Here is a 25,673-nt window from a genome sequence, read left to right as displayed (position 1 = left end):
GCGGTGGAGCTGAGCCACTATTATGGCGGACCCCGGGCTTCCCAGCCAGTTCGAAAGTGGCACGGGAACTCTGGGGGTGCAGGAGGTAACGGGTCCTGGAGGTAGGTGGGACTGAATTGCGTGGGAACGAGGTCGCAGCCGGGTGGCTCTTTCCTGCTGTCTCGCGAGAGGCTTCAACTTACGCCTGTGTTCTGGGTGTGTATCGCAGGAGCCCTGGTGGAGCTCACCCCGACCCCCGGCGGCCTGGCTCTGGTGAGCCCCTATCACACCCACCGGGTCGGGGACCCCTTAGACCTCGTGGCGCTCGCCGAGCAGGTGCAGAAGGTGAGGAATAGCCATCTCCGTAGTTTGCCTCTTTGGTTTCGAACCTCACGTTTTATCTGCACTGTTAGGACTGCCTGTGAACTTGGCAGTACTCCTTACTATTCCAGTTCACACACGAAGAGGATCACTATTCCAATTCTTTGTTGTTGTTTGTTTTGAGATAGGGTCTTTTTACATAGCACTGGCTGTCATGGAATATTATAGACTAGGCTGGCCTCGATCTCACGGATTCCCCCCACCCCCACGCCCGCTCGGCATGCTGGGATTAAAGGTGTGAGCCACCATGTTTGGTTTCTATACCAAATTCTTAAATGGTCACTTATTTTATTCTGCTTCCAGTGAGGTCTTTATCTGTTACCCAAGAGCCTGTGGAATTTAATTAAGTATATGTTCTTTCTTTCCTTAAACAAAACAAAACAACAAAACGGTGCTGGGGGTATAGTTTAGTGTTACCCCACTTGCTTAGACCTGAATTTGATTCTCAGCACTATTAAAAACATGCAAAAAGGCATAGGGTAAAATTCCTATTAAAAAAAGGACCACACACAATGAAACTGGACAGTTTCATTTTGCTGCGTAGCCCGGGTTGGCTTCAAATTTAGCCTTCCATAGGCTTCGTATTACAAGGGTGGCTGTTACACTTGGTGAGTTTCAGTGGATACAGTATTCCCATGTCCAGAGCTTAGACATCGGTTGCCATAATAGCTAAAGTAGTGAAGATATGCAAAATAATGGAAAAGACCATAGAAGTTTGGACACATTAGTTGTGGGCAAATTGCTTCTTTCTGGAGCTCAGAATCTGAAGTGAGAGCTTTGAGGTAGAGAGGCTCACAGGTCTAAGTGAAACTCCAGTTTCCTTCTCTTAGCAAGACTTCCCCTGCGAAATCTTTTTCAGTATCAGAGCCTGATTGCTTCCAGTGTCCCCTTTCTCTTGTGTAAACTAGCTGATTTGGCAATGATCTTGTTCAAGAGTTTGTTTTGATCAAGAAAATTAATGATTGACATGCCAAAATCACTTACATAAGAATGTGTCGTATCAAGAAAGATTCCAATGTTTAGGAAAGCCCTTTAATTAAAACCTTATTTGTTTATTTTTTTAAGAGAGATGGGTGCAAAATAGGCTAAGAAGACTATCTTATGTCTGTTTAACCAGATTACTGTTGGAGGGAGGTGGCTAGGAACCAAAGCTTGGGCGATCAAACACTTTAGTTTCTGAGTGACTGTTATGGACTCAGCCGAAGTCGTGTATACTGGTGACATATAAAGGATATATTATTCTGTTGCCTCCAGTTCTCCGGAATAATTCCTCTTTGAGAAGCTGAAATAAAAAATACTTTAAAAACAAATTGAGAGCTGGGGAGATGGTTCAGTGGTGAGCACTTACTGCTTGTTTTGAGGACCCAGGTTTAGTTACCAGAACCCACATTGAGGCTCATAGCCATTTGAAACTCCAGTCCCAGGGGATCAGATGCCCTCTTCTGGCTCCTTTGGGCATTGCTTGAACACGATACACATGCACACATGCAGGCCAACACCTATATACATAGAATTTAAAAAATTAAAAACGAAATCAACATACTCACTGTCGACAACTGCAGTACACTTGCTGAGAGGACTGTTTCCCGGCTCCCTTCATGTGTGTTCAGAAAGCTTTCGGAGGTTTGGTATTGAGATATGGATTTTGGAATTGGGTTTAACTATGTTCAGATCTTGCAATTGCCATTTATTATAAAATCTTAGGTCACCACGCCTACTTTGAGTCTTAATACCCGACTAAGGTTATCCTTTCTGGAGAGTTAGATGCCATTGTTAGCACAGAGGTTCTTGGAGTGTGTGGGTCCAGGGCCAGTGCTTAGTCATTATGAGTATCCTTTGGGACTGGAGAGGTGGCTCAGGTTAAGGGTACTTGCTCATGCAGAGGATGCAGGTTTGGTGTCTAGAACCTACCTGGTGGCTTATAGCCATTTATAATTTCAGCTCCAGGTGACTTGTTCCCTCTTCTCACCTTCTCAGATGGCAGGCACCATGTGGTACACATGTGAGTACATAGACAATAAATAAACTTTTTAAAAGTACACTTTCCTTATTTCTTCTTAGTCAGACTCTGGTTCGAATGGTATCCCCTAAAGGGAAAGGGGATTAGAGAAGTGGTCTGGTGCCTTAGTTAGGATTTTACTGCTGTGAACAGACTTCATGACCAAGCAAGTTTTACAAGGATTTTAATTGGGGCTGGCTTACAGGTTCAGAGATTTGGCTCATTATCATCAAGGTGGGAGCATGGCAGCATCCAGACAGGCATGGTCCAGGAGCTGCTGAGAGTTCTACATCTTGTTCCAAAGGCAAACAGAAGACTGGATTCCAGGCAGCTAGGACAAGGGTCTTAAAGCCCAGGCCCACAATGACACACTTTCTCCAACAAGGCTACCACTCTTAGTAATGCTACTCTCTGGGCCAAGTTTATTCAAACCACCACACCTGGTTATCTTGGTGAGCATTTGCAGCTCTTGCAGAGTACCCAGCCCTGTAGTGTGGCATATACCTCTATAACTCTGATTCTATGGGATCTGATAACTTCTGGCCCCCTCAGGCATCAATCAAGCTTACAGCACACATATATACACGTAAACACTCACATACTGTGGCAGAACCTTCCCCCAATGAATAAAGATTTCAAGGAATCAACTGCTGGTTGAGTAGGTGGGACTTCCAGGTCAGAGAAAGGGGGGAGGCAGAAGAAAGAGACTTGTTTTTTGGAAGGGAGAGAGCCAAAATGTAGGTAGCAGAGGCTCCCAGTTCAGGTGGTGGGTCCATCGGGATCGGCTACCGGAGGATTTATGACTTAGGATGGCTTACAAATTAGGATGCTAGTTGCTGTGCCCAGCGATTGTGTTACCCATTGATTCTAAACTAAGTTTGTGTGTTTTCCTTCACGTGGTGACTCAACTGGGTTCTAGAGAGAAGGGTAAATCGGCAAAGCATGGGTTTGTGAGACATGTACCCCAATTAGCTGTGGAAATTTGGGAGTGTTGATCAGGTCTGACGGCAGCTACCCCTGGGGAGGAGGTAGTGTTTCAGCGCTCCGAGTCATAGAGTGTGACACAGGCCGACTTGTCCACCAGCGCCTTGACTGTAAGGTCACTCCCATCATGAACCTGCCTTAAATATGGAGACGGCCTTTTCTCCTTATTAGCCATATGGATTTTCATGTCCTAAAAACAAAGTGCTTCTAACCATGGCCTACAGGACCCTCCATGACCTGTTGCTGCCCTTTGCCTTTTAAAATTCATTCTGTGTGTGTTGAATTTTTATTAGGTAGGTATGATGTATGTAAGTAATCCAACTGAGGTCAGAGAACTGCACTAGCAGGTACTAATGGTCCATTACAAGTATCTTTTGACTTTCTTTTTTCCTTTTCTTGTTGTTAGAGACCGTCTCACTATGTAGGTAGGCAGCCCTGCTGTAGACCAGGCTGGCTTCTGACAGACAGAGGTCCACCTGCCTCTACCTCTTGAGTGCTGGGATTAAAGGTGTGAGCTACTACATCCGGCTTGATTTTCATTTGCAAAACTCATTATTTTAAAGATGTTGAAACATAGAAAACAAATGGGTTGGATGTGGTGGTGCATGCCAGTATCTTTGTACTTGGCAAGAGGAGGCAGGAGGGTTGCAAGTCTGGGGCTAGCCTGGGATCATCAGTGAGTTCCATAATTGCCTGAGCTCCGTACTGGGGAAACAAAACCAAATGAGGAGCATGGTAAACGAGAAGGGTTAGTCACACAGAGAGCAGAGGGAGGGTCGGGCACACTCACACGTGATGGGATGGAGGGGCACACTCACACGTGATGAGATGGAAGAGGTACACTCACACGTGATGGGATGGAGGGGGGTACACTCACATGTGATGGCAGGAGATGAGGGTATGGAAGCCCAAAACTCAATGTGATTAGAGTTGAGAGTGAACGGCGGAAGATGAAGGAGCCTTTAGTTCTGGGTGTGGGGTCATTAAAGTGTGGGTTTCTCCGTTGGGGTTTAGGGTGGGTAGGGGCTTATGTGGCAAAGGAATGGAAAGGCCGCTCTAGGTAGAGGCAGAGCTGGTGTCATAACTCTTTGAAGTGCATCCCCATGAGACCATGGGGCCTTTTGCTGGTTCACCCCACAGTTTGTTTTTTTCTTCTCCTCTGTAGGCTGATGAATTCATCCGAGCAAATGCTACTAACAAGCTGACAGTCATTGCTGAGCAAATCCAGCATTTGCAAGACCAAGCTAGGAAGGTGAGAAAGGAGCGTGATGAGCGTCAGTGCAGGTCAGGCCAGCTGTCCTTTGCTTGTGCTTGGGAGGACTGGCCGACCTTGCCTAGAGTCATGGCGCCACCTTTGTTTTTAACACGTTCTGAACATGTAAAGAGATTTTTGGATAAAACACCAGGAATATGTTCAAGAGCTTTCGTTAATTATTTTGCATCGCTATAATGTGTGTGGTTTATTTTTAAGATTTATTTATTTAATGTATGACTGCATCTATATCTGCATGTATACCTGCATGTCAGAATAGGACATCGGATCACAGTACAGATGGTGTGAGTCACCATGTGGTTGCTAGGGATTGAACTCAGGACCCCTGGAAGTGCCCTTACCCTCTGAGCCTTCTCTCCAGTCTCCCTATAATGTTTATTTAGCACACAGGTTTTGAGGTTTAAGGACGGTGCTAGTGTGGCTCAGCTCTGGGAATTGTGTGGACCGTATCTAATCACAGCAGGGCATGTGTGGGAGAAGAGACACATCTTCACAGAGGAAGCCAGAGATTCAGACTCAGTTCCAGGCTTCCACAGCATTGCACCCAAGCTTAAAGTCTTCATGGTGATCTCCCTAAAACTCCCTAGGCCCTTCCTCTTACATCACTGCCCTCATGGCCAAGCTCTTAGGATTCTTTAGGAGATAAATGACATCTGACCCAAAACAAATTTTAAGAGAAGTGAGCTTTGTTTCTTAGCTAGGAGAAAGGGCAGGATAGGGGTTTTTAAGGGAGGGAGGGTCTCTTTTATGGAATCAGTGCACTTGACTCAGGGGAAGAGGACTTTCAAAATCTCCCAAGCCAGCCACACTCATCATTTGAAAACTTTATCCTTTTAACAGCTTTTCTCAGTGTAGCAGCTTGTGTAATCTTCACATCCTCAGAACTGTTTGGACCCCAGTAGTGAGTTGTTGCTGCTGGGGAATGAGATTGAAAATGATGCATGCTTCGGGTAGAGCGATGTGGGTGAGGGCCAATAACCTCTGACTCATCAGTTGTCACACCCGTGTGACTGGCAGGTGCTGGAAGACGCTCGAAGAGATGCTGACTTGCACCGAGTGGCTTGTAATATGGTGAAAAAGCCTGGCAAGATTTACTATCTTTACCAGCGGGAAAGTGGCCAGCAGTACTTTTCCATTGTTTCCCCAGAGGTAAGAACTACAAACCAACTCCAGCTTCTGAGAAACTCTGGCATATTCATATGAAAATGTAAGCATGCATATTCGTCTATGGTTTCCTAGAAATGAGGTGATGTGAGCCCGGGTGTGAGAAAAGTTGTGTGTGCTTGAATGCCATTTCTGATGTGTATTGTAACAGTGGTTTGCGTAGTCTGAGGTAAGAAGCACAGAAAGAAGTCTGTGGCTCGAGTAGGAAGATGACCTTGTTAACTTCTCACCCTGATGAGGGACTTGCTCCTTTGCCCTCTAGGAATGGGGAGCAGGCTGTCCTCACGACTTCCTTGGTGCCTACAAGCTGCAGCATGACATGTCATGGACTCCATATGAAGACGTGGAGAAGCAGGATGCTAAAATCGGCATGATGGACAAGCTGCTGAGCCAGCCTGTGGCCTTGCCCCCATGCACTGAGCCCACCTTCCAGGGACTGACTCACTGAGTATGGCTCTGACTAGCAGCCCTCATGACAGAAGCCTGAGCGACACCCACCTCCTGTCCACATTCTCTCCCTGGGAGGGGGACTGTGGGTATTTGGGTGAATCATGAATTACTTGGAAGAGGTCTTGATGAATGTAGCTGCTGATTTTGCTGTCGGATGGGATGGTAAGGAGTCACAGAACTGTGGGATCTTGGGTCTACTGATGCCTGGTCAGTTGGTTTCCAAGGATTGGCCAGTGCTTTTCTTCACCTCCAGCTGTTCCTCCCTCTAAGTCGAAACACTGGAGAAGGAAGAGCCTTCTCCCTAGAGAGTTGGTGAGTCATTTCCAAGAGGAACCGTCTGTGTCTTCTGTGGGTTGGTATTGAAGCTGTCTTCACGGTGCTGCCATGCCGATTTCAGGTTGACCCAGGAACCCTAGTGTTGCCTAAGGAGGACTGAAAAACAAAGACTTGGCCTTGCTAAGTGAGAGTGTTGACTCCAGAGCGGCTGTCCCGATGGCACCCTAGTTCGCCCTTCTGTCCTTCCATCCTGGTGAGACTGACTGGAGCAGCAGTCTCACAGGCCAGGTCTGGGGAGTCATCCTAAACCCTGCAGAAGTTTAGACCTGGAAGAGGTATAGAAGGCTGCCGCTGCTGGTTTGCGTGTCCATCCTAAAGCCTTCTTAAGGACAGCCTGAACTCGGAACCACCGCAGGACAGACTCATCAAATGGCATTTTTAAGCTACAGGGTAGGAGGGCTGGAGAGAGGGTCAGCAGTCCGGGTGCTGCTGCTCTGTTGGAAGACCCGAGTTCCATTCCCAGCACCCACATCAGGCAGCTCATAACCCCCTGTAACTCCAGCTCCAGGTCTCACACGCTTCTGATTCCATTAACTATACACACAATGGCATCCCATCCCCACCCCTCAATATACATACATTTAAAAATGAATCTTCTCAAAATTAGATAGTATGGAAGAATAGGGCAGTGAGAACACAAAACAAGAAAAAAAATGACCAATCTGTCCTCGTGTTATGAGTTGATGGGATTTTTTTTATTTACAGATTGTCTATAGCCCAGAATACCTAAAACCGACTAGCACTGGCTGGCCTTAATGTGATAATCCTGCCTCAAGCTTCCTAGTGGTGGATTTACAGGCATAAGCTATCTATTACACCCAACAAGTTAGCTCAGATTGGAACTCATTTTTACTGCTTATGAATAAATCATGAACTGGACAGACTGTAGGTGCAGCTCCGTGACGGAGTGTTTACATAGTATTCATGAGGCTCTCATTCTGTCTCCAGTACTGCAGACAAGCAGACAGTACTAAGCAGGGCCTTTCTTAGCTAAAGCTACTGTGAATGACTGGGCTTTTCTGGACTTGGCCTCATTTCCTATTTAGTAAGCTAGTTAACAGTGACTGCCTCGGTGCCATGTAGTTTATTGTTCGAGTCCCCAGCCCACAGCATTTGTCCCGGTGTTCATGACTTTCCTTATGAACAGTGCACCCCGTGAGTTCTGAAACATCCATGCCTAGCACAAGAACTGAGATCTAACAGGGCAAGTTGATTCAGCTCACTGGGAAGTCCCTCACTGGGAAGCTGCAGAGCTGGAAGATGGCTTTGCTGGGATGTTAGTTGGTTCTGACTCCAGGACACTGCCTACATTTTCAGGAGGTTCTCACAATGGATTTTGAGATGTACTTTGTTAGGATGTAAGCAAATTGCCACAGGGTTAGCGGCTTAAAGCAACATTCATCAATTCGTGGGTTCATGGCCAGAGTTTGGTCTTCAGCCTCTGGGTTTTGGTGATACTGCAAGGGTGCAGCCAGGTTTTTGGCTAGGGCCTTACTTTCTGCTTCCAAGCTCACTTGATTTTGCTGGAATATTGGTTCCTTGGTGCTAAGCGACCTGCTGACGATATATATGGTAGAGGTCCCCTCAGCTTCTTACCACAGGGGCCCAGTAACATAGGAACATTCTCGATCAGAGAGAAAAGACTGCAGCTCACTAGCAGAATGGGAGTTCTAACCTATGTAGTCCTGCCACAGAATTGACGTCACCTTTGCTGGATTCTGTTTAGAAGCCAGCCTCTAAGCCAGCACTTGGAAGAGAAGGAATTACACAAGAGCATAGAGAGCAGACGGCAGAGATCACAGATCTCACAGTCTGCGCAGTGCTCATTTGAGACAAAGAGTACCCAGTTTGGGGTAAAAAGTTTCAAAAGGGGATTATGATTGGATGGTGTTCATACCACAGATCTGGACTTGATGTTCAGGATTAGTGAACATCCTGAAGATAACATCCTGGCTACATTCCAGTTCCCTTGGTCTTTCTCACTCCCTGTGACACGCAGTCATCAGGTTGAGCCGCTGAAGATGTAGATTACCCCACTTTTGACATTTCCAACAATGAGCTGCACCTGGAGAGAAACTTCCTATTCAAGATGTACTTCCTGCACTGGCCACCAGGTGGTGCCAGTGCTCCTTCCTGGCTAGTGTATTGCCTGGCTGAGAGATGACTGTTGATTGATAATGCCTGGTGGTTCTGGATGCAGGTTCTGGGTATACATGACAAGTGCTGTGTGTCAGCTGCTCATCCCTCGGTTCTGGCATTTTTCTGAGCACTAAGTGCCTTCTCATTTCCAGGTTCTAGAGGATAATCTCAGGGTAGGACAGGATCTTGTTTCTTTTTTTGTAGGGAACAAGAGTTTTTCAGTTTTAAGGTAGGGTTTCTCTTTGTATCCTTGGATGTCTTGAAACTCAGTCTGTAGACCAGTCTGGCCACAAACTCATAGAGATTCACTTGCTTCTGTCTCCTGAGTGCTAGAAATGATGGTATGAGCCACCATGGCCTATTTCAAAGACAAAAACAGTCGGCTAGAGGAAGAAGCCTTTTGATATAAGGACTTAGTGGAGGGATGTGTAGAAGCTTGCCTTTGGGGCTAGGGAGGGTCCTTTTGGGTGAAATGTATTGGATATGCTTTTAACCTCATCAAACAAAGTAACCTTGGTCTTTACACGGAGCGTGGTAAGACTGTCTGGATAGAAAAATCCTAACAGCTGAAGAGCTCGATGGAGGACGAAAAGAGACGCAGCTGACAGAAATGACATGAAGGGTGTTGATAGGCACCTGAGCCCTGTGGAAGTGCAGCAGCTGAAGTGAGTGCTGGCCGGGTGTGGTGTGGATGTGGGATCGCTGAGGGTGGACCCTACCTAGAATATTATCTAGCGCTGTTTTTTTCCAAGCCTGTGGGTGCTTGAACATGAATTTAAGACCAGCCTCAGCTACACCGTTTCAGTCAGCCTGGTCTACAGTGTGGGGCAGTGTCTTAAGACAAAAATAAAACAAAAAGGGTTTACTCACTCATGCGGTGGTCCATGCCTTTATTCCCAGCACATGGGGGGAAGGGACAGGTGGATCTCTAGAGTTTAAGGCCAGTCTAGCCTACAGAGCCAGGGCCACACAGAGAAACCCTGTCTGGGGGGTGGGTCTTCTATAGCACACTATTCATTCACTGCTCCATCTGGAACCTGGAAAGCTTTCATCCTTGCTTAGGGCCTCCCTCACTCTTGCAGTTCCTCTCACACTGGCTGCCTCTCCATTCCTTTACATAGCTTCTGTCTTACTGCTGTCCTTTACAGTGACTTTCTGAAGGAACCTGACTTAAAAACATTGTCTTCATTTTTGGGTCTCAATTCCTCAGATTCTCATCTTCCTGAGAAATGTTACTATAGGTTTATACCACCTTTTTAGGTACAAAAGCCCGGAGCTATAAAAGGCCATTCCGATTTGGAGCTGACACTCAAGGGGCTCTTCATGATGTGGACCCCGGCCTGCTTTTTATGATCTTCACCTCACTCCCAGCCCATCTCTAACCCCAGGCACTCAACAGCGCTAAGCGGAAGCCCAGGGTGAGCCCCGGTTCGGCTCTATCCTGGTTCAAGTGGGTGGAGAAAGCAGGCCCCTCCCCTAAGAATCTTCCATGCTCCGCCTCTTGCCGCCCACTGCAAGAGCTGTAAATTGACGGCCTGGTGCCTCTATTCAAAGACTCTGCAGCCCCTCCCCGTTCTCTGGATTGTGAGCTAAGAGCCAGGTTAAGAGGCTGGACCCGCATCGATGCACCCTCACCTGGGCTGGACCCTCTGCCTCAAAAGGCAGCGGGACAGCTTCAGCCTCATCTAGGAATGTTTGATCCCCAGGTAAGCATTCCCCACTGACATAAAGCAGGTGGGGCAAGGAAAGGACAGGGGCCTCAGGCCAGCCAGTGTCTCATCATCTGACAAAACTGGGTTTAACTGGGTTACCCGGACAACCTACGGGAGGCTGGTGAGAGACTAGTGTTGTGTCCTGTTCTCGAGAGGCCGGGTGGAGATAGCCCCTGGCCTCCCGGGAAGGTAAGGAAGGACAGGAGACACCAGTGCTGGGAAGTACATTCTCATCAGCCTCTCATGCTGCCTGCTGGGGGAACTCATCATCCCTTTCTAGAAACCCAAAGTCATGTGAGCTCCGGGGTCCCGCCGGGGCCGGTTCTCACCAACAGTTCCCCAATTCCTCCCCAATCCATTTCATTCCCACACAGGGCTGGCCCACAGTCACCTCTGTGAGGGCCCCAGCTCAGACTTCCCCAACTTCACCTCCAGTCACCCTTGTCTTAAGAACCAAGTCTTACTGTATTTTAAATTCTCTTTGGCAATCACACCCATCCTTCCATCCTGGTAAATGTCACCACGTGGGTGGAATTCTTCCTTGTCCTGGCCCTTGCCCCAGACTTGGTCTTTGCTTCCTGGTATACCCAGGGCAACTGGAACATGCCTAGTTGCATATAGCACATGTCTCCTCAAGAACCCGACATTCCGAAGTTGGCACATGGGTCTTGTTCTATTTATCCAAATATTCAAAGCATGGCACTGGAACGCATGAGATGAATAAAGATGAGGGTTGAGCAGTTTGCTGAAGGGCCTTCGTTTAAAAATGGCTTCTCAAAGGCCTCAGTGAAGACACTAGAGTCAGTGCATCAAGAGGGCCTAAGTAGTGGAGTACTGTATAAACTAACCTTGAGCACTTTTATTGTCAGGCCTCATGCTTGGCAAAGGAGACCCCAGTCTGCACTCAAGTTGCATCCCCTCTAGGAGAAAAGGAAGACAAGGTAGGCAAAGTCAGTGAAGAATGCCAAGTGTTACATGCTCAGCACAAGAAGCCTTCCAAGATGAGTACTTACAAGCACTGCAGGCACCAGACACCAGAAGGCTCCTCAAAGAGGACCAAAGACCCAAGGAAGTACCTAAGAGAGGTTTTAGTGGGACTGGAGGATGGGAGCTTGGCAGGGCTGGTGTGGGGCAGGACTCCAGACTAAAGAATTTAAGAAGCTGGCATATGACCAAATCTGCTTCTTCAGGGCGGGGCACGAACCAGCTTCAGCTGTACCCCTCCTCTGAGAGCCTCCCCTGGCAGGGCGACCCTGTCTGTGCTCCCATGCTGGCCTGCATCCTCGGCCTGACTGTGCCTTGGGACACACAGTCATCTGTGTGTCCACAGGACCAACCATCAGACCTGCTGCTACCCAGTGTCTGCTGTAGGAGTGAAGAGATAGCTCTCCATTTCTGCAGAATTGAACAGCCCTTCCTTTTGCTCCTGGGACCCATGTATGCATTTTTTTTTTTTTTTTTTTTTTTTTTTTTTTTTTTTGCAAATAGTATTTAACTGGGAAAGAGGAGACTCAGTACAAGTCCTGGCTCCCCCATTTTCTAAGACAAGTCCTTTCTGTTGGGAAGCCTTGCTCTCTCGTCTGTAAAGGGCAACTGTGACTGCTTGTGAATGCGTGCTTGTGCCTCGTTTCTGTCGGCTGGTGGTTCTCAGCCTTCCTAGTGCTGCTACCCTTTAATACAATTAGTTCCTCATCTTGTGGTGACCCCAACCATAAAATTATTTGTCTTGCTGCTGTTATGAATTGTAAATATCTGATAGACAGGATAGTGTCAGGTGACCCCTGTGAAGGGGTCAACCCACAGGTTGAGGACTACTGTTCTAGACAGAGAGACTGACTAGCTGTACGTCCTTTGAAGGCAATAAGGGTTCTCTTAACTCTGACTAATCATGGGCACCATCCTGTCCTGTTTGTTGGTAGATGGCAGAGTTCAGAGGGAAAACACTCAAGGCAGAGCTGAGTCTCTCCTGTAACTTCAAAGTGACCTCTTCCGAGGCTTTCCCCTTTGCACCCCGTTTGCCTTGTATAAGCAGGGATGATAACTCTTGCCAGATTGAGATCTCAGGGCCTGTAGGAATCCTAGGTGCCCAAGTGGTTTGTGAATAGGGTCAACATTGTAGCTGATGATTACTCATTAATTAAGACTAAAACATCTGTGAGGTGGTTAAGATGGGACAATGTGTGGTTGCTGGGAGACTGGGCATCTGATGATCTGCCCTGAAAGGCAGAGACCCAAGTATGCTGTTCTAGAAAATTGTAAGTGGGTGGGTGGGCAGGTAAACAGAGGTATCCTGTCCTGCCCGGGTTGGTGTTGAGGCAGAAGAGATGGCTGTGTAGCTTCATGGAGTGGGATGGTGTGGTCTGCCCTTCTCCCCTGGCCTTGCAGCTTTCTGAGGCTTTTGTTATTTCCTATCTTAGGTGTTAATCCTGATGGGGTCATACAGCTACTGATTCTTGCCATGATTAAGGTGCCTACGGGAACAGCTAGCCCTTCAGTGATGCCTCCAGTCCCTGACCCAAGTCCAGCCCCTCCCACCTTTGGATAACTTGGTGGCAGGGTTTCTTGAAACAAAAAACAAAACTTGCCTCAGTCCTTTAAATTTTTATTTTGTTTGTTTTTGAGACAGGGTTTTTCTGTGTAACCCTGGCTGTCCTGGAACTTACTCTATAGACCAGGCTGGTCTTGAACTCAGAGATCAGCCTGCCTCTGCCTCCCAGGAGCTGGGATTAAAGGTGTGCGCTGCCATGTCTGGCTTTCTCTCAATTCTTGCTCAGGCCATAAGAGCCTGGAACTGTCCAGAGGGGCTATCTGTAGACCCGAGCCTCAAAATGAGTGAAGGATTGAAGGGAAAGTAGACATGAGAACAAGAACTAACTCATGTCACTCAAGGGCAGGGTCACTGTGTGGCTGATGTGATGAGTTTACCCTTAATCGTGGGGATTGCCTGGCTTAGCGAGGATACACACAGTTTATGTGTAAGGGGTGCATTTGTTTAGACACAGTATAAACACCGCCAATACTGGTTGTGAAGATGGATAAGCCAGCTGGTTCTATGCTGCTGTGAGAGATGTCAAAGGCCTGGACATGGCCTGCCCCAATATGCAGAGGCTGTCCTGGTGAACCCCCCAGTCCTAGTCCCCAAATCTCCTCCTGTTGGGGTCTTGCCCCGAGCAGGAACAAGCAGCAAGTTGAGGACCGAGCAGCTGGAATTTGGTTCTACTCACTTAGTGTGCAACTTTGAACAGATTTCTCTAAGTTGCTGAACTTGAGCTTCCTCACTCATAAATAGGGGAAGAAAGAGTACATCCTTTGTGCTGGCCCAAAGAGGGGAGAACACGGTGGAAAGTGCTGAGGAGCCTCTGAATGGTTCCATATCCACTCTGAGAAGTTGATTTCTTTCTCTGTTGGAGATGGGAGCAGTGCTATGCCCTGAGGTCTCTGAGGAAGTGGGTATAGCGTCTCTCAAGTCAGCCATTAGTCTATGACAAGGTTCCATCTCAGACAGAACCTTTGAGGTATCAAGAAGGCTTCTGTGGGGCCAGGGCAAGCGGGATGGATGTCCACACAGTTCATCTGGCTCACTGCTAAGCTTTCCCAAACCTTGTCTTTAACTCTGGTGCCTTCTTGCTAGTTTGTCCTCTCAATCCAGTTGATGAGACAGAGTATCATGAGGGTGCAGTTCTTGGATGGGGTCTCTGGGAGCTTATCTGGAGACCCCTTGACCTTGAGAACCCTGTGCACATCTCTCCTGGGCCACAGGTCATCACATCATGAACCAAGAGCAGATCAATTTTCAGATGACTGATTTTTCCTGGAAAGATGTTATTAATGCTTTGTCCCTGGCCAACATGATCCTAGGGCTCTTCTCCATCTTCTGCAGCTTCAGCAGGTAGGTCTGGGGCACTACCTGCTCTTAGCATAAAGCTAGAGCCTATGGCATGAGGAATCGGGTACAATCTCCAGAGACCTGGCCAGTATGGCAAAGGATCAACTCAGGGATGGGGGCAGTAAACACACAGAGGGGGCAGGGGGGTGAGGGAGGGAAGGAAGGAGAGATGGTGGGGGGGGGGGGAAACGCTTCAAATTTAGGGACCAGGATCCTGGCCTCCATGTAACTACAATCTGATATGTGACTTCAGGTAGCTTACATCTGAGCCTCAATCTCCACATAGCATGAGGAGTTTATATTATAATTTCTTGTTCCTTTAGCTATAGCAGTTGAGAATGGCTTGTAGGAGGGGGAAAGTTGCACAGTAGTACTTATAGCCATCCTCTCTCTCTCCCTCTCTTCTCTCCTAATGTAGCCTAAGATAGTCTTAAACTATGTAGATTAGGCTGTCCTTGAACTTCTGATGCTTCTGCTTCATCCTCCTGAGTGCTAGGACTGTAGATGTAAGCCACCCTACTGGGCTTTGTTCATATTTCCTGGCTCTCGAGTCAGAACATATGATTTGTCTGACATGAGCACTGTTCTGGAACTCCTGTCACACTGTGCCACCAAGAAAGGAGGAAAAATTTGTGTTCCTAGAAGTTGGATTCTATTTTGAGACCTTTGGTAAATCAGCTCTAATCAGCTCTTTAAAGAAGTCCCTTTGTGATGAACTCCTGACGTGTACTTGATTCTTTCTGTATCTGTTTTCACCCATGCATTTGGGGTTTTAGAGTCTAATAAAGTGGGAGAATGCAGATCCCCTGCAAGAGCAGTTTTATGTTACAATTGTAGGTTCCGTTAGCTTCATTTAGCCTCAGACCACGCAGGTGTGGGACAAATGCTGAAACTGTTTGGGGGTGGCTGAGGCCAGGCTCCCTTGCTTCTGCTGGGTCATCTAAGCATTGTAATCCAGTGCAGACTTGGCAGTGGACCTCTGTGGGCAGGTTTGCTTTGGACTGTGTGGCTGCTCACAGAGGGACTTGGGACCACATGATGAACAAGATGCAGTGGAGAATGTAGGGGCTAGAGGAACTCTGGAAAGTCACTCAGAGTAGAGCCAGCATTAAATTTGAGAGAATGTGGGAGATACTGACAGATCCTTACCACACATCAAACTCAGGAGAACTTTGGGAGACACGATGGATCTAAACCAAAGCTGGAGATGCACGCATCCAGGAAACCCAGCAAGCACATCAAGCTGGGTAGCACCACCCAGTGTCTGGATATAACTGACACCTGCAGACGCTCCTTCCAAGAACAGCAGACTGCACTCTGTTCTCAGGCTGCCCTGGAGAATTCACTAAGACAAACTGCATTCTGGACATATAAAAGACTAGAAGTCCTAAGATGGTGATGTCAGGTCAAATGGAATTAAACCAAATCTCAAGAGTGGAAAGAATGTACAAACCCTGACCTGGGACCACTCATGGGAGAGTGCTTGCCTACAATGTGTGAGGCCCAAGCTTCAGTCTCCAGCACTGGGAAAAATAAGTACCAGATGGTTACAGTAGGAAAGTAAGAGATTGGCCAGGTATGGTGACTTAAGCTTGTAGCCAGCACTAAGGAGGTGGAGACAGGAGGATCAAGAGTTCAAGACCAGGGGTTGGGAGATAGTGGATGAAGTGCTTGTGGCTTAAGCGTGGTGGCTGGAGTTCAGTCTTTAGCAGCACGTAAGAAAACCAGGCATGGTGGCGGGCACTCAGACTCAAGTGCTTGAGAGGCAGAGACAGGAGACTCTGTGGGGCTCACTGGCCAGCTAGCCTTATCAAACCAGTAAGTCCCAGGTCCCAGTGACAAACCCTGTCTCAAAAAGTATGGTGGATGGCTCCTGAGGAACAGCTGTCTTAGTTACTTTTTCTGTTGTGATAAAACACTCTGACAAAACCAATTATAAAGCAAAGCATTTAGTTGGGCTCACGTAGATTAGCATTCATGATGGCAGAGCAAAGGCATGTGGGAGAGACAGCTAAGAGCTCACATCTTGATCAGAAAGCCTGAGGCAGAGAGAGGGACACTGGCAGTGGTTGGAATCTTCTGTCCCTGTGACATACCTCCTCTAACAAAGTCATGCCTCCTAACCCCTCCCAAACAGTTCCACAAACTGGGGGCCATTCTCACCTAAACAACCACAGAATGAAAGAAAGGAAAGGAAAAAGGAGGGGAAAAGAGAAGACTGCATAGCATAAATCCCTCATTTCACAAGTGGAGCAAAACACCTAGTAATTTAGCGGAAAAGTCACAGTGAGGTGGTGGTAGAGGTTGCACTAAGAATAGGAAGGAACCCATGTCATCAAATACACCTGGGACTTACGGGTTGGAAGGGCCCTTGGTAATTACTGTGGGAAGGAGGTCAGGAAGCAACCATGTGCTGGGAGTTTGTGAGGGATAGAGCCATGTATGAGGATGTATGTGAAAACATTTATTTAAATATTTAAAATCCTCTACATTCTTATGTTGTCTTTCTTTTAAATTTTTTTAGAGATTTATTTATTTATGTATATAAATACATTATACTGTTGTCAGACACACCAGAAGGGGGCATCAGATCCCATTACAGATGGTTGTGAGCCACCTTGTGGTTGCTGGGATTTGAACTCAGGACCCATGGAAGAGCAGTCAGTGCTCTTAACCGCTGAGCCATCTCTCCAGCCCCACATTTAAGCATTTAAAGCACAATATCCACAAGGGATGTGTGTGGGGAGGGATTTGTGGCGAGTGGGTTGTGAGTGGGGGACTTGTCCAGTGGGTAGGTACTACAAGAAACTGCCCTCTGGCCTGCCCTCTAGGAAATCCCACTGTGCTTCCTGGATGCTTCTGATCAGCTTCCTGTTAGACATTGCGATAGGGACGATGACCAAACACCTCAACATCTGCCACAAACTGGGTGAGTGTAGACCTCAGGCCCACTGTCATGCCGACCATGGGGAGCGTGCATCTCTGGTACCACCCAGGCAGGCCTTCCTCAGTTACTCCCAATGGTGCACATGCCCTGTGAATTGCAGAAACAGTCCTGCTGTCTGCAGCCTGGATCCATCCCCTGGGCTGCCTCTCTTCCCCATCTTTGTACCATCCCTGCCCTGGTATTCAGTCCTATCTTCTTTGCCTCCGTTTACTCTTCTTTTGATTTATGCCAGCTTGCTGAAGGTTTTATTTTGTATTTACACTTTATAGCAGCACATTAATTATGGCCATTGTGAATTTTATAAGGTAAGATCTCACTCTGACTTCCTAAAGCAATTTCTTTGCTGTTTATCCTTTCTTGCTTTCCAAGTGTTCGTTGGGGATCATCATCATTCTAAGTGAAGAGTGTCCTCTATAGTTTTCTTAGTGAAGAGTATAGTGTGATGGTCAACAAGGAGATGAGAAGCAACCCCAAGCAAAACAGCTGGTCCAAAATACCTAGAAAGTTTACACATAAGATTTTGCTTTAAAAAGATGCTGAGGCTTGTAAACATGTGCTAAGCCTTACATGTTGAGTGATGAGGAGCAACAGAGGCAGAGCCTGGGGGAGGCCCAGGCTTTGATCTCCAGGCTACCCCAAGGAGGCAGCTGCTGCCCTCTGAGAGCCCAGCACTCCAAACTGTCACTGTTCCAGGCAAGACTAGGGCGCAGAACACATAGCTGTGAGTTAACTTTGTTCTCTGAAGCAGGACTCCAGCTGAATGACTTTGCTGTCTTTACCACCTTTGGCCTGGCTTCGGCTCTGCTCCTTGGTGTGGATGGGCCTCTGAATGGGTTCCTGGCCATCATCTATGTGCTAACCACTTCCTTCCGCCTGTGTTTCTATTCAACTGGTGAGTGGGATTGATCTTAGGACTGTGGCAGGGAGCAAAGGGCAGGAGAAGCCAGGGGTCACTTATGGATCCCCTTCGTCTTCATGAGCCTGCAGGAGGTTAAGGGCTGTATTGGCAGAGCCCTGGAAGACATGGGTCTTGGCTTCAGCAGCTATGCCTCTCTAGTATCTGTGTATGGAGCACTGCATTACACCAGTTCCCCCAAACAGAGAAGCTGTGCTAAAGTGAGGGCAGCTGACTTCCTAAGACCACACAGAAGGCGTGCAATCCCAGCACTCAGCTCAGAGTGGCTTTCCAAGGACCCTTTAAGGTGTAGGCATACCTGGTAGACCACTTGGTGCCTGCTGTTCCCCGGAAACCAACACAAATCCAAACCTATACAACAGCTGTTTGTGGATAACCAAATGACCTCCACACTCCTGGGCTTAGGGGATTTGGCAATTCATGGAGAGGAGACCCAAAATAATATGTGCTCTTAGAGCTAGGAAGCAGCTGATCCTGTGGTCTTTCCCTAGAAAGAAGTCCCTCAGGATACAAGGGCCTACCCTGCCCCTACGCTTCCTGTGTTTTGGCCTCCACCTGCCTCCTGACTAAAGGCAACACATTCATTCTCTGCTGCATGGCTTCCCTCATGATTCTCTTCATGATTGACCAGAGTTGCTACCCACATGATGAAATCCTGGATTCGGATAACTGGAAAAAAATTGTTTATATAGGAGGTGAGTGCAAATACCTGCCGCCATCTTTGTGGTCGCTCCGTGTCTCCCCACAGCATTGCCCGCGTGCTCTGCTCTTGTGCACCTTTCACCATTGAGTCTGTTGTTATCCATTTTCCAAAAACAATTATCCAAAAGCTTACTATTTTTTAATGTCTGAAAATACTAAGTGTACTCAGCTGCATGTGGGATGTTTTCTTCATGCTCTGATTTCCAGTGCACAGAATTAGGCTGTGCTCAATAATACCTACCTAAGGAAATGAGCTCAGTAGAACTTAGGGAGCATGTGCCTATGTGGGAGTCAGTCTAGTAAACAAGCATAGTCCTTGTCTCAGGTAAGGAAAACACCAAAACAAACTCACAAATAAAAATGACAAAAAGGAACTGGAAACTAACAAAGCTGCGTATAGTGGCTGTATTTGTAATTCCAGTTCTTGGGATGCTGAGGCTGGAGAATCATTGTAAGTTCAAGATATAGTGAGTTCCAGGCCAGCCTGAGCTAGTGAGAAACTCTGTCTCAAAAAATGAAGTAAGTAAATACAAACTGGGTTGTTTTGATGCCCTGGGAAAGTACAGGGTGCTCTCAGAGGGTGACTCATTATGGAGGGATGTTAACTGAGATCCGAAGGATGGGGGAAGGGCGGTCCGGCAGAGGATGCTGTTTTGTAGTGACTGAATGCCGAGAAGGTGTTTGAAGCCTTAGTGGAACAGTGTGGTTGGTACTTGTGTGGAAAGCAAGTGACAAAGACTTAGGCTAGTGAAGTGTGCAGACTGGGTGGGATTTGAGATTTGATCCTAAAGGCAAATGAAACCCTTGGGTGGAACTCAGAGCAAGTGATAGTCAGAGCAGCAGCTTCCAGGCGTTGCTTGGACTGTAGTGTCCAGTGTTCAGACGGGAGGTGGGGGCGTGATGGATGAGGAGAAGCATTTGGATTTGAAAGGTGTTGGAACAAGTGTTTATTCTGGGGAGGAAGTCAAGTATTAGCAGCTGATGTAGGCTCCAGCCTTGGAAGATGCTCAGAGAGTTTGCCCCGAGTTAGGGTTTCCTTCAGGAGTACTAGTTTTTCCTTTATACTGTGTGCTTGTAAACAAGACAAGCATCCCTGGGAGTTGGTGATCCTTCCATTGTTCCTTTGTTGTGAACCCACTCTGGGTTGTTCTGGTCTGTTTCTTTCAGATTTGTATCTTATGTGGCATTAGTACAACATCCTTGTCCAAGTTCTGGGAGCTGGCTCCCTGTGCCCAATGGCAGAGGCAGAATGGTGGGAGAGCCCTGCGTTCCTAGCTTGTAGGCTCACTGGGATTGAGTGAGGTGATTCTCTGGTAGGGTCCTAGACTGTAAATGGCAATTCCTGGCTTCATCTTTCCCACCTCTCCTCTCCTAGCTCAGTGTTTCCCTCAGAGGCTATGCTCTTAAGAGTTGATCCTCTCTGCTCAAAATAAACCATACACTTAGCTTGAGACTTAAGGGTTTCTTTGCTCTACGAGTTAAGGAGGAAATAGCACCTCATGGGTTCTGACAGCAGTTAATGCCAGTATTGTGCACATTTCTCAGTGGATGATGTTACCATTCTGCTTGCCTGAAGAACAGCAGGTCGCCTTAGACTGAAGACCCTTTTTCCCCACGGAGCTCCAGACTTTGAGAAGCTGGCCCATGGCCAGTTTTGGAGAGTGAATGACATCTATTTCTTTTTAGGACAAGTCTGGTTTTAAACATTGCTTTCTTGCAGTTTTCCAAAACTTTAGTATACCTAACTGAATTTTTCCCCCAGAAGTGACCTTTTGTTAGGTTATCCATCGTGATCTAATAGGACCTTAAAGAATACATGGTGGTCAAGCTGGGGATGCAGCCCAGTTGGTAGAGGCAACTTATAATAGGCATGGATCCCTGGGGCTTGATCTCCAGGCTGAGGTGGTGCATACCTGTAATCTAAGCACTTGGGAGGTAGAGTCCAAAGTCGTCCTCAGCTACATAGCAAGTCTTAGCCCCCTCAGATCCTGTAATGAGACTATAGATGCTCTGTATTCTTGTTAACTGAGGCAGAATGTCTAGTCTTTAAAGGTCAGGCAGACCTAGACTTGAATCAGGCCTTTGTGTAGGTTACATCCCCTCTGTTTCCCATGAGAAAGGTAGGTGTAATTCTAAGTCACAGAAGTAACATGAAATTTAAGCAAAAGGCAGAGTCTAGTGCTGAGTTGATATACCACGACGGAGTTGGGATGCCTCACAGTGGTCTGTCTGAAATTCAGACGGTCTTGGGAGTACCTGAGAATACATACACATTCAGTGATTTGCTTGGAGGGGCCTCAGGACTCAGTATGTAGTGGTACTCATGGCTAAGACTAGATGTGGCCCCATGTGGTGACACACACCTTTAATCCCAGCACTCAGGAGATAGAGGCAGATGGATTTTTGAATTTTAGGCTAGCCTGGTCTACAGAGCCAGTTCCAAGACAGCCAGGGCTATAACAGAGAAACTGTCTTAAAAAACGAAAACAACCAAACGAAGTCGAACAAACAAACCAAATCAACCGACAAAGGATGTGGTTCAGACTCAGCAGAGGGTGCGTGGATGTAACCACAGAAAGGAGATGCTAGCTCTTCAGGGTCCACTCCAGGTGACTCCGGAGAGTTACACTCAGTCCCTAAAGTCCCGAACTATGGTCACTCACATGAAGCATTATCTTCTAGGAAGGTCACCAGAGACTCACATAGACACCCTCTGCCTAGCAGGGACCAAATCCAGACTCCAGAAAGTGGGTGTTCAACACAGACCAAGCACTTGCACAGTTTGGGCACAGTGAGGCTCTCTGATCTCTCTAAGCTGGTGAGAGCTGAGGCCACCCTGGAAGTGGTCTCAGGCATTTAACACTGTGTCTTAAACTCCAAATAACTGTGAGTGTTTTTTCCACTGAAAAGGCTCTGGTCAACTTGAATTCAGTCTTGGCCAGAACTTGGCTTCTGGTCTGAGATAACAGAATGGACCTGAGCAATGGACCTGAGCTTGTATTAGCTTCCAATTAGGGGCTTCCATAGTCTTTCTTTTTTCTTTTTAAAGATTTATTTATTATGTTTATATGAGTACACTGTCGCTGTCTTCAGACATACCAGATCCCATTCCAGATGATTGTGAGCCACCATGTGGTTGCTGGGATTTGAACTCAGGACCTCTGGAAGAGCAGCCAGTGCTCTTAACCACTGAGCCATCTCCAGCCCCGCCCGGGCTTCTATAGTCTTAGTAAACTGAACTTACACATGGGGTTCCTGCCTCTCTTGTTGCTGTCTCTTCAGCTTGGTAAGGAACATGGGGGTTGGGTAGGAGCTGTGTGAGGTGATTCATGAAACTGAGTGTCTGCTTTTCTCTTTCCAGGTGTCATCCTGCTGTTTTTCTCTCCATTCCCACTCACTGCCTTTTACTGCCTGACTTGGTCACTCTCCTATATCTTCTCCCCAGATACCCTGTGGGGCAGAGGAGTTTGCATTAAGCTCTAGGGAGAGAAAACCGTAGTGTCACCAGTCCTGCTGGCTCTGTGAGCTGTACGCTTAGCATGCTGGAACAAGACCTGTCTGTCCTCACTAAAGCTTTCAGATGCCTGTGTGTTGTCATACGCTCGGTGACCTCTCTGTCTTGAACCATATCAACCCACAGTGGGCGCATAAGCCTTTTCTTCTTTCTCCTTATTGAAGAGTCAGGCTCCTTTTGGGGTAATACTTGAATCAGTAATATAGGATAGACTTTTGCTTCCACGCTAAGTTTTAGGCTGCAACTTAAACACAGCCTTGGATACATGAGACTTTATCTTAAAAAAAATAAAAATTGATTGGCAGCCTAAATGGATCACCCAGGTGTATTAGTCAGGAGCAGAAATGATAGGATAATTAATACCTGTCTGTCTGTCTGTCTGTCTGTCTGTCTGTCTGTAAATAAAGGTGGTTTGAGTAGCTCCTACCCAATCCTCACAGGTCCCTCACAAAGCTGGAGAAGCAGCAACAAGAGAAATAGGAACTCCACGTTAAGTAATCCAACAATGGCTGTCTACTAACAGCAAGCCCAAGACTCTGGCTTCTAGGATCTCACTCTGTATGTTTGTTTTCTAGATTATCAAAAACTAAACTCTACTCATATGCCAGTTTGTCTTTTAAAATACAAACAAGACAGAAATACTGCATGCTATTACACTGTATTCTAAAGTTGCATGTTATAGAGAATGACAGAGGTGAAGGGTACCAGGAAAGCATGTTGAGCACATGCATGAAGTCAGGGAGCCTAGGCAGGTCTCAGGTCCGAACCCGGATGGTGGTGATTCCCTCCCTCTTATGTTGGAACCCTCCTGCTTCTTGTAGTCTGATTCTGGGTGAGATGTTTAATCTCTATAACCCCATATCCTCACCTGTAGTGTGGAAGATTTACTTCCCCCACAGGACACGACTGGGTTTTCCTGAAGTATAAACTTAGTGTGCCTGTCACTGCAAGAAAAAGTTGTGGCTGGGTGAGAATAGGGGGATGTGTGTCTGAGGTGCTGGAGAGAGCTCAGCGGTTAAAAGCACTGGCTCCTTTAACAGAGAGGCTAAGTTTTGTTTTCAGCATCAATAGGTCAGGGTACAATTTTGTGTGGCCCTCTTCAGGGGTCCCATACAATTTTGTGTGGCCTCATACATTCAAATACTTGGAATACATTTTTTAATGTGGGCTTCCATATGCAAGCTGGAATTTTGGAAAACTCAGGTCTACAACTGTGAGCTTAATTCCTTCCTAATGCTCAAACAGTTTCCAATGGGATCAGCAGGGGATAAACTAATATGTAATTTTCTCTAGGTTTTTGTTTTGTTTTTAGGGTGAAATGTTCAAAAGTTTACTGTTGTAAACACCACTTACATCCTCTGGGTTGACAGGCTTCCTAAATGAGGGTTTTGTTGTTGTTGTTTTTACCAATTTCCCCCCTGGATTCTTATCATTTAGTTGGATCTGTTATGAAGGACGGATAAGAGGAATAAATTAACAACTCTTTAAACTTTGAAAAACCATTTAAAAAAAAAGATTTTTAGTTTTAGCCACGCCTGGTGGCACATGTCCTAAATCCCAGCACTTGCTCAGTAATCCAACAACCCTGCTGTGAACTTGTTCATTTGAATTACACCCTTGAAACACATGTCTGAGGCAGACACAACTGTGTGCCTCTGCCCCTAAGAAGCAGCTGGGTGATGGGCGTTTGGCTCCTAAGGGACCAGTCTGAACATTCCCTTGAGAAACCTGACTCTAGGCCTGGTAGAGCAGCCCCAAGATGAAAACCAAGTGGACTGCCCTCAGAGCTGCTGTCAGCATAGTACAGTTCTCTCTCTCTCTCTCTCTGTGTGTGTGTGTGTGTGTGTGTGTGTGTGTGTGTGTTTTCGTGGTCCTAGCACCCTTCAACTCTGGCTAGTAGCTCAAATGGGAGTAAAGTCACATATATCTATGTGTGTATGGACCCTGTGATCAGCAGGGCCTAGAACATTAGAGGCAGGCATGTTTTCTTTTTTCTACCACCTGCTCATGTAGGAGGGAATATACTTTCTGCTTTTTTTTTTTTTTTTTGAGGGGGAAAGAGGGAAGGAAGAGGAAGAGAGGGAAGGGAGGGAGAGGAAGGAGGGAAGGATAGAAGGAAGCCAGGACAGACAGGGATTTGTAGTCCTCCCTGTCTACTGTCACACAGACACAGCAGTAACAGTGGGGGTGGCTCTGGGTGCAGACTACCTCAGCCACCACTGCTTCTGAAGAGTAAGAGTGCCTCTTAAGGTTTCCAGGGACCCAGGTCTGAGCTAGTGCACCATTGTCTGTTTTCTGAGCAGCTACTATGAGGCAGATGAACTTCAGATGTGGCTCTTTCTGTCCCCGATTCAAGTGAAGCAGTGCAGTAACATCCCTCCTTAAGACACGAAGACTGCAGCCAGCACAGGAAGCCAAGTGACTTGCCCAAGGTCACCCGACAAGTCCTGACCTGGGCGCTTGTCAATGATGACTGACCCAGTACTCTAGCTTCTCAGTCCTCCGTCCTATCTGGCCTTCTGTAGCAATCCCCTGGCTCTGTCATTCCAGTAAGAACGGCCTCTCATCCTCTGTTCCCTGCATTTTACTCTCTGACCCCCTCCAGAGTACTCCTAGCTCAGTTTCAACCTCAGAAATTATAACCCATGAGCCTTAGACACCTCCCGAAGTCCCTTCTCTCTGCCAGTTCTCATTTACTGAGTCAGGGTCTCACTATGTAGCCCAGGCTGGCCCTAAACTCCCAGTCCTCCTGCCTCAGGCTCCCGAGAGCTGATACTACAGGCGTGTGCCCACAGCTGAGAGCCAGGCTGTCGTTATAATCAGAGCCCTGGGAACACGCACCTCCCTGCCCTTCTTTGCTTCTGCTTTAGCTGCTGAGCAAAGTCCTGGTTCATGTCCTCACGGCTCTCCATCTCCTGCGCCTCCTTCCAAAGCCGACCAGGGCTGGAGATCACTGGCCCGTCTGCTTGGTCTAGTGTCTGCTCATTCTGGTGAAGCCTCGCTGCCGCCCATGCTCCCGTTCTCTGTAGAACTCGACTGTCTCACACCCTCTCCCCCAAGCCTCCATCACCGCCCCTTTCTCTGCTTCTGCTCCCCAAAGAACCTCTACACTGCCTTACCAAGCCACCGACTCCTGCATTCTTTCCCCTTGAGAAAACTATTGAGCTGTCCTTGTTCCAAAGGCAAAGCCACCATCACTGTCCCAGTGGACACGGAATCCTATTCCTCCTCCTCTTCCTTGTGTGTATGTGCCTGTGTTTGATACAGGGTCTCACTATTAGCTCCTGGAAC

General features: G+C 47.3%; 2 protein-coding genes across 2 annotated transcripts; both read left to right on the top strand.

The window, feature by feature from the left end:
* The first annotated feature begins 4 nt into the window (after positions 1-4).
* LOC308423821 (uncharacterized protein C1orf50 homolog) lies at positions 5-9,559 on the top strand. Its single transcript, XM_080920594.1, has 5 exons — positions 5-101; positions 209-324; positions 4,509-4,595; positions 5,634-5,765; positions 6,043-9,559. The coding sequence occupies exons 1-5, from the start codon at positions 23-25 to the stop codon at positions 6,226-6,228; spliced, it is 600 nt and encodes a 199-aa protein (XP_080776720.1). The 5' UTR covers positions 5-22; the 3' UTR covers positions 6,229-9,559.
* Positions 9,560-11,291: 1,732 nt separating this feature from the next.
* Positions 11,292-22,351, top strand: TMEM269 (transmembrane protein 269; the record flags this gene model as incomplete). Its single annotated transcript, XM_080921238.1, has 6 exons — positions 11,292-11,358; positions 14,177-14,306; positions 17,135-17,232; positions 17,999-18,142; positions 18,658-18,861; positions 22,230-22,351. 6 exons carry the CDS (start codon positions 11,292-11,294, stop codon positions 22,349-22,351), a joined length of 765 nt encoding a protein of 254 aa, XP_080777364.1.
* Between the last annotated feature and the right edge of the window lie 3,322 nt (positions 22,352-25,673).

Source organism: Micromys minutus (genome assembly GCF_963924665.1).
Source record: "Micromys minutus genome assembly, chromosome: 9".
In the NCBI taxonomy this organism is placed as follows: domain Eukaryota; kingdom Metazoa; phylum Chordata; class Mammalia; order Rodentia; family Muridae; genus Micromys; species Micromys minutus.
This window is presented reverse-complemented; position numbering and strand designations above follow the sequence as displayed.